Genomic DNA, 8916 nt, shown 5'->3' with positions numbered 1-8916 from the left:
CTGGGAGCTGCAAAATGCATCCATTCCTGAGATCCCCTGGTTACCTCATTGGTCAATTAATTTGTGGTATTTAATAGCATCCCTCATAATTTGTTTGACTTGTGGAATATAAATATTTTATATTTCAAGGATGTGGCAGCATTGAATTTTCAGTTCAGACAAATCCAGTGCTGAGAGATAAGAAAGACTCCAGGTAGGTGTTTTATGGGCTACTGATTTCCAGGGAAGCCCTACTTCCTTGAAAACACACACACACACACACACACACACACACACACACACACACCACAGAAAAAAACGCAGAAAATATTTATATTAATTTGGAATCATATATCTTGTGTAGGCTTAATAAATATTTGAATTTCAGACAGAAGTAATCATTTCTGTTATGTATATTCTTAGGACACCGATGTTTTTTAGCCTATCCAGAGTCAGACCACAATCTCTTTATGGCAAATATTAATTCAATTACCTTTGCAAAATGATGCCCTCCACAATTGTAACATACTTGTTTACTGTCTCAATGCTCCCTATCCCATACACTCTTAGACAAAAAGGGTTCCAAAAGGCTTCTGCAGCTGTCCCCATAGGATAACCTTTTTTTGGTTCCATGTAGAACCCTCTGTGAAAAGGGTTATACATGGAACCCAAAAGGGTTCTACCTGGAACCAAAATGGTTCTACCTGGAACCAAAAGGGTTTTTCAAAGGGTTCTCCTATGGGGACAGCCGAAGAACCCTTTTTGATTCTAGATAGCACCTTTTTTTCTAAGCGTGTAGGGCCAGAAAACCTGTCACACAAGACTACACTTCACCACTACTTTCAATGATCATTCCGGGATTGAATGAGTCAAAGCTATAGCTCTCAAACTTAATGCCCTTGCTTAGTGCTGTGTAATAACTAATAATGACGCAAATTCCTGATTTTTATTATAAACATTTACATCTTTTATTTGTATAACGCCTCTTTTAGTAGGCTATATGAAAAGACGTTGCCTCATATTGGAAACTTTCCAGGGTGACTGGATTGGAAACTTTTAATTAATTAAAACAATGCTGACTGATTTAACTAAAGCCTAAATCTTTGATTGTTTATATGCTAATTCGAATTTAGTGAGCAGTTCCTTGCTCATCCTTCCAGGGAAAAACACAGTACATTCACAGATGCTGACTCCCATTGATTCCCTTAGTAAAGATATCATTGTCCCTATAAGCAGACTAATTAATTTCAGGCATAATACAAATATCAATTGCTTGTTGGGTTGATAACAGAGGCATTAGAATGTAACTATAAAACATTCAAAGAGTTCCAATGTCAATTGCATTTGAGCTTCATAGCAAGTCAGTGGTTTGAAACGTTTCAAGATCACAGTATTAGTATGATGCAAGATGCAGTGTGACTTACTCCCTTTATCAAAGTCATGCAGTATTTTTTTTTTAACGGCTTGAATTCGAGGGTTGTCATTTCATTGTGAGCGAGCTTTCAGAAGTTCAGTGACAACAAGAACAAACACTAAATTGATTCTGAATTTTTCAAATGCAACAACTATTTGATTTTATACCCAGCCTGCAACGTTGGAACGTCTGCCAAAGTTCAGCTTTAGATTTCAAAGCGCTTTTGACACCCAGCCCACTTATAATTTTTTTGTTGTTGTTGCGTCCACTGAAATTTACCACATCAATCAATAGTAGACCACTGCCAGAGGAGACTCTTTAATGAGCTTATTAGTTTAAATTATTCACTGCAGAGGGAAACCACGCTTTTTGCTCTTTTATTTGGATATGATATTTAGGAGTCTCTCTATATCCAGTAATTGATAGTCAAATGTTTTAGCACCTTGTACATTCCAGTATTGAGTCAAATTGTGTATGATGGCTGGCTCTGATGGAGAAAATAAGGTGTGTTGCACAGTGTCCAATGATTTGAATCAACAATGCCATTCCATGTTTAAATCAGCAGACACCTACCCATGTCATGAGAAATCACAGCGGATCCTCGTAGGAAAGTGTCATCCATTCCATAGCCATTAATCCTAAAGAAACCTGGCAGACTTCCAAGCCCTCTCCAACTTTCCTCTGCAACAACCTGCCTTGTCTTGGAGCAGACTGGGTTACTGTGAAGCACTTTGTGACAAATGTTTTTTTCAAAAGTGCTAATTAAATCAAATGTTTATTTGATTGATTGATTCTCTCTCTCTCCCTTTCTCCCTCTAACTTGCTCTCCCTACCTCTCTCTCTCTCCCACTCTCTCTCTCTTCTCCCTCTAACTTGCTCTCCCTACCTCTCGCTCTCTCCCTTTCTCCCTCTAACTTGCTCTCCCTACCTCTCTCTCTCCCTTTCTCCCTCTAACTTGCTCTCCCTACCTCTCTCTCTCTCCCTCTCTCTCCCTTTCTCCCTCTAACTTGCTCTCCCTACCTCTCTCTCTCCCTCTCTCCCTCTAACTTAACTTGCTCTCCCTACCTCTCTCTCTCCCTCTCTCTCCCTTTCTCCCTCTAACTTTCTCTCCCTACCTCTCTCTCTCCCTCTCTCTCCCTTTCTCCCTCTAACTTGCTCTCCCTACCTCTCTCTCTCTCCCTTTCTCCCTCTAACTTGCTCTCCCTACCCCTCTCTCTCTCTCTCCCGCTCTCTCTCTCTCTCTCTCTCTCGGTCCCTCTCTCTCTCCTCTCTGCAGCCCTTCTATGGTCTGGCGGCTGCTCTAAAATGGTTCCTCACCATCTTCCTGCTGTAAGTGTATCAGAGAGATCAGAGCAGCGTCATCAGCAGTACAATGACTCGGCACAAAGTAAGGTAAACACATCTCAGACCCCAGTGGGAATGGGCCAAGGAGAGAGAGGAAGGAGTCATATTTAATTAATATCTCATATCAATTCAGGAAAACCACACTCTACCACACTTGCAGACACATGCTGATATTGAGAAGTGCCCCGTGGCCAGCTACATGGGAACCACATCATTCTCCTATCCGCCCGGCAGCTGTAGCCGTCTCCAGGCCCAGTGGCTGCTAATCAAATGGTCCAAACAGGAAGGTGATGTTAGGGCCGGTTAAGGTCAATGGCTGTTTACTGTCGTACGATGGATGGGCTGACCAGCCTGCAAGGCACAGCTGTGTTTTCTACAGGATAGCTCTATTTAGCTGTTCTGCAAGTGGATGATGAGGTTAGGCATGGTATAAGGTTTTCGGAGTGTCATCCATGCAAGCTGATGAAAGAAATATGTGTCTAGAACGAGGCATTGCACTGCAGTATGACTTTTGTGATGTATTAAAATTATATAATTGTACAAGCATTCACATCACACAGTCAAACCACTGTACCATAAATACTGTACACAGGGGAAGGGACCGGCTGGACCACTTTCTAAAGCAATTTATCTCACAGATATGCTGGAGTGGGGTTAATATGTGAGGGAAAACAGTGATGCCTGACTGATTTGCAGCACTAAATGGAAAGAGCTCATTTTAGAGGGAGGGAAGGCCGCCATATTGATTGCTTTCTGCCAAATCTCATTTGATGAAGAGGTCCAGGCGGGAAACACTGCTGGTGCCATTTGTATCTCATTTGCTCAGAGCAAGTCTGAGTCACTGGGTGGAGATACAGTGTGATGGTGACAGAGGAGGAAACCCTCCGGAGAGGAAGGAGGGATTCATGGGAGGATGAGAGAGATGTTCATTATGCTCAACAGGATCAGCCTGAGGAAAGAACTGTTCAGAATCACTGATCTACAAATCACCTTGCATCAATATTGTGAGAGAGAGAGCGAGAGAGAGAGAGAGGTGGGCAGAGACACTGAGGGTAGAGAAAAGGCAGGAGAAAGACAAGCAGAACTCTAACTGCCCAAATTGATTAGAAGGTAGGCTGTTTTAGAGTATGTTTTCAAATTAAATGGATTGTCTAGTTAAGCCTACAATGACAGTGAATGAGTAAGGTTGTTTCAGTTAGCAGAGTGAACAGCATGTTATAACAGTTAAAAGTGATGGAAGTACATTTGCCTGTAATTGAATTGGACTCCATAATGGAAAACTAAGCTGAAATTGTGTATGTGCTGATACTCCCTAGAGATGATGAAAATGCAGCAAAAAGAGGGTACCGTTTTTTCAGATTGCCACTAGGGGAAAGCAAACACCAAATACTGTACATTTCAAAAGTATCTAATTTTAGGTAGAGGTGAACTAGGCAATGCAAAAAATTTAAGATGCAGTTATTACTTTATATTGACAAGTTAAATTACAACAATAGGTTGATGGGTACAAATTGTATCATACAATTGAATAGGCTCTCGTATGCTTTGGTCCAGACACATTTTAATATCTTTACAGACACGATTATAAAAAATATTTCCATAGAATCTAAAATCATGAAATCTATGTGCAGTCTTATGGTTAAAACATGTATTACTTGTAGCTTATATGGCTTAGAGACCCGTTTCATACAGAAACAGGTTTTTTATGGAATACTTGGTTCTTAGTGGTAAAATACTGCTTTTGGTCTTTGGAGTCTCCTGAGTGATTGTCATATTATCTCTTTGACACTAAAGAAGACATCGTCATAATCTCTGGTATGACATCCGGGCAGGCATTGCCAGGGATGCTGTTGGCATGGTTACCCTAAGAACAGGTGCTGTAGACCATTACTTTCTGGCTGATGTCATTGAGCAGCTGGCGTGCTGTTTTCTCCAGCCCGGCCAGCTGAACTGTCTTGGCCTCCAGAGTACGCTGGTTGGCCGCATACGACCTCTCCAACTCTGGAAACACACAGTGATGTCATTAGAGAGTAGGTGTGTGTGTGTGTGTGTGTGTGTGTGTGTGTGTGTGTGTGTGTGTGTGTGTGTGTGTGTGTGTGTGTGTGTGTGTGTGTGTGTGTGTGTGTGTGTGTGCACGCGTGTGTGCATGTGTGCGTGTGCAAATGCATGCATGCGTGAATTTACGCGTGTGCGTGCATGCTTGTGTCGTGTGTGTTAGCACGTTGGTTTGTGTGTGTGTGTGTGTGTGAGTGTGTGTGAACGTGCATATGTGTGCGCATGTGTGTGGGTGTGCGTGTGTGTGTTACCTCTGAGTCTCTGTAGTTTAACACTGGTCTGGGTGAGCAGCTCCTTGGCCTCCTGCTGCAGTAGCTCCGCCCTCTTCCTGGCGTCAGACACGCCCTCTGCCTTCGTCACCACCAAGCCCTCCACAACACTGTATTTACCCTTCACCTCCAAGTCAAACTCCTACACGCAATAAAACACACACACACACACACACACACACACACACACACACACACACACACACACACACACACACACACACACACACACACACACACACACACAAAGCAGAAAGCACATTGAGAATGGGTACCAAGATAATTGGCAGGTAAAATTCTGGGCTGTGTGTGTGCATGTGCGTGCGTCTATGTGTGTGTGTGTGTGTGTGTGTGTGTGTGTGTGTGTGTGTGTGTGTGTGTGTGTGTGTGTGTGTGTGTGTGTGTGTGTGTGTGTGTGTGTGTACCTGCAGGGCCTGCTCTGCGTCCTGCCTGGCGGTCTCAGACAGTCTCTCAGTGTGCTGTGTGCGGTGGCTGGTGCCAAGGCTGCTCTCTCTCAGCAGAGTCACGTCTCTCTCCAGCTGCAGCAGACGCAGTGTGGCGTTACTCAGACACAGCTCCGACTCCGCCATCTCCGACTCCACCTGTAAACACACAAACACATGTTAAAATGTATTCAAGCACAGACGCAAACACACACACACATGTATTGGTCTTCTATCCTCGTGGGGACCTATTTTCCCTAACCATAAGCCTAACCCTAATCTTACCCCTTAACCCAGACATGGGCAAACTACGGCCCGCGGGCCACATACGGCCCGTTAGGCTTTTTAATCCGGCCCGCCGAACTTGTCCAAATTATAGTAAAAACCTCATTTTTTTCCCCTTTCCCTGCAATGCCCACGTTTCCCCAATAGATGGCGCACTCAAAACACATTGACCGTTGTTGGAGTGGCGCGTATTTCTCTTTATTTCACTTTAATTTTCACTTCGTTTCACGTCACCATTAAGCGAGAATTGCCACAACAAAACTAACTCCAGACTTTGATGCACTGGCAAAAAAGGGAGACCAACAACACTGTTCCCACTGAAATGGTGAGTTTTTCTGCTGTGTTATGAAAAAATGCATATGGAAAGTTTGGAAGTGCGTCTTTTAATTAAGAGCAATGCGCATTTACGCACAGCAGCGGTACAGTAGCTTTATTAACACGCCGCACATCGCTCTTAATTTAAATTTAAATTTTCAGCTGCAGGTAGGATATTTAATACAGCCTATGTTTGTGTGCTTGGCAACGATACACGTGTACTGTTTGCGCGTGAAGGCGAGGGCGTCCGTGGCGAGTTTGTAGAGCGCGCGGTCAGGACAATCCATCCATGATTTTGCGGAGTTTAACACAAGTAGATATTATTGAGCTTGAGTATTTCGTTGTGTAATAATATGTTTTGAATGTTGAAAGTGATTCCATTTTTCAATAAATGTTGATTTCTTTAACTTTGCACCTTCGATTGAAACTTATTAAAAACAGACGCAATCTTGATAAATCACAGTGCGTATGTTATTTTAATCTATTTATATTTCCTCATCCCGGTATCTGCGAAATAGTATGTAAATGCCATATCTTGCATATTCCTTGAGACAAATTTATTAACTGATAAGGGCTATTTTTCACATTTGAAAGACAGTTAATAAATTGGGTTGTAGTGTTCTTACTGTGCTATGAGGTTTGCACACACTACATTTAATGCTTTAGTATATCCGGCCCAAACACTCCCTCCAAATGCTCCTGGCCCGGCCCCTCTGTCAAATTTTAGAACCCATTGTGGCCCGCGAGTCAAAAGGTTTGCCCACCCCTGCCTTAACCCGTAACCCTAACTCTTAAGCTTAAAATAGCCTTTGTTCTCATGGGGACATGGGAATTTTCCTTGTTTTACTATCCTTGTGGGGACTTTGGGGAATTTTTGGTCCCAACATGGAGTCACCAGCACACACACACACACACACACACACACACACACACACACACACACACACACACACACACACACACACACACACACACACACACACACACACACACACACACACACACATATACTCATTTCTCTATTTAGTTAGGTCAGGGTGTGATGTGGGGTGGGCATTCTATGTTTTGTATTTCTGTGTGTTTGGCCGAGTGAGGTTCCCAATCAGAGGCAGCTGTCTATCGTTGTCTCTGATTGGGATTCATACTTAGGCAACCTGTTTTGCCACCTTAGTTGTGGGTAGTTGTCTGTGTTACTGGCCTGTATAGCCCTAGTCAGCTTCACGGTCGTTTCGGTTGTTTCTTGTTTTGTTGGCGACATTCAAAATAAAGTGAAAATGTACGCCACCACGGTGCACCTTGGTCCGGTCATTTCCACCCTGACGACGTTCGTGACATGCACACACAGATGCAAGCACCACACATCACACAATACACACTTTTCGAGACCTTGTATGGAATGTGTATTTCTACAAAACTCCCACATATCTCTCTCTACAATGCATAGGTTGAAAACCCTAAAAACATGGGCTAATATAATAAAACTTATAACACAATCAAGAGAAGTGCCCCTGTGTGCTTAGACACAACTGAAGCCCTGGTCAGAGGTGACTTACAGATGTGATGAGGTCAAGTGTTCCCCTGGTGTTGTTGTGGGCCTGTTTGACAGCATCGATGGCAGCATTCTGAGCACGCTCAGTCGTTTCCAGAGCTTCCTTCACCAGGGCAGCTGTCTCCTTCATCTCAGACACCTCCTGACTGAGAGGAGATTGTATGTGAATTTGTTAATGTGGTTCTGTGTGCATTTATTAGGGAAAGGAGAAAGTCAGTTGTGCAACTGAATGCCTTCAACTGAAATGTGTCTTCCACATTTAACCCAACCCCTCTGACTCAGAGCAGCGCGGAGGGCTGCCTTTATCAACATCCACGTCTTCAGCGCCCTGGGAACAGCGGGTTAACTGCCTTACTCAGGGGCAGAACGACAGATTTTTACCTTGTCAGCTTGGGGAGTGTGTGTGTGTGTGTGTGTGTGTGTGTGTGTGTGTGTGTGTGTGTGTGTGTGTGTGTGTGTGTGTGTGTGTGTGTGTGTGTGTGTGTGTGTGTGTGTGTGTGTGTGTGTGTGTGTGTGTCTGTGTGTGTTTGTGTCTGCCTGCGTTCGTGCATGCTATGTTTGTGTGTACGTGTTTGTGTGTGTGTGTGCATGCGTTCATGCGTGCGTGCATCTTACCTGGCGGTGCGGGCCTGCTCCAGCAGCCTCTCTGCAGTGTGTATGTCGTTGGCACTCTGACTGAGGATGTCCTCCACGCTGGTGAGGGTCCCCACCCTGTCTCTGATCTCCTTGGTCAGGGCCTCCAGCTGCTCGGACGATGTAGGCATCTCCAGGGCCAACACCTCATTTGACACCGCTTCAATAACCTCCACTTTGGCACGGTCGTCTGTCACCGTGGAAACAGAGCTAATTAGACTCAAAGAGCCATAAACAGGTGATCTACCACAATCAATTACAATCAGTTCTAATCACAAGCATAACCAATCATGCACATGAGGAAAGAAGAGCTGGAGCCCTGATTGTCTGTGAATCAGTGATCATTTAGTTAGTCTGTACAGTACAGTGAAAGATTGAGGCCTGCTCTTTGAAAAATTTGTGTATACTCACTAGTGAGTAGGTCTCGTATCTCCTTGATGAGGCTGCGGAGCTGCTCGTTGCTCTCTTCCACTCTATCTCGGCTCTGGTTGGACTTCAGCAGCACCTCTTGAGCACTCAGCTTGACCTCGTCCGCACGCACATTCACCTCCCACACCTAGAGGGCGCCACAGGACATGTTAACTCAAACACAGTAAGGTAAACACTCCTCAACAGACCAATGCTTGTGCT

General features: G+C 44.2%; 1 protein-coding gene across 1 annotated transcript in view; it reads right to left on the bottom strand.

Annotated features, from left to right (window-relative positions):
• Positions 1 to 4278: 4278 nt before the first annotated feature.
• The window catches only part of LOC139534159 (laminin subunit beta-1-like), a 28918-nt gene continuing 24280 nt past the window's right edge, over positions 4279 to 8916 (bottom strand). Inside the window, exons 28-33 of the mRNA XM_071332994.1 lie at positions 8698 to 8842; positions 8269 to 8476; positions 7658 to 7799; positions 5487 to 5663; positions 5044 to 5203; positions 4279 to 4738 (exon numbers count right to left, since the gene is read on the bottom strand). Coding sequence (XP_071189095.1) covers positions 4602 to 4738; positions 5044 to 5203; positions 5487 to 5663; positions 7658 to 7799; positions 8269 to 8476; positions 8698 to 8842 — 969 coding nt within the window. The 3' untranslated portion in view covers positions 4279 to 4601. The remainder of the gene's footprint in view (positions 4739 to 5043; positions 5204 to 5486; positions 5664 to 7657; positions 7800 to 8268; positions 8477 to 8697; positions 8843 to 8916) is intronic.

Source organism: Salvelinus alpinus, chromosome 11 (genome assembly GCF_045679555.1).
Source record: "Salvelinus alpinus chromosome 11, SLU_Salpinus.1, whole genome shotgun sequence".
Taxonomy (NCBI): Eukaryota; Metazoa; Chordata; class Actinopteri; order Salmoniformes; family Salmonidae; genus Salvelinus; species Salvelinus alpinus.
The sequence above is the reverse complement of the archived record's forward strand: the minus strand, read 5'-3'. Positions and strand labels throughout refer to the sequence as shown.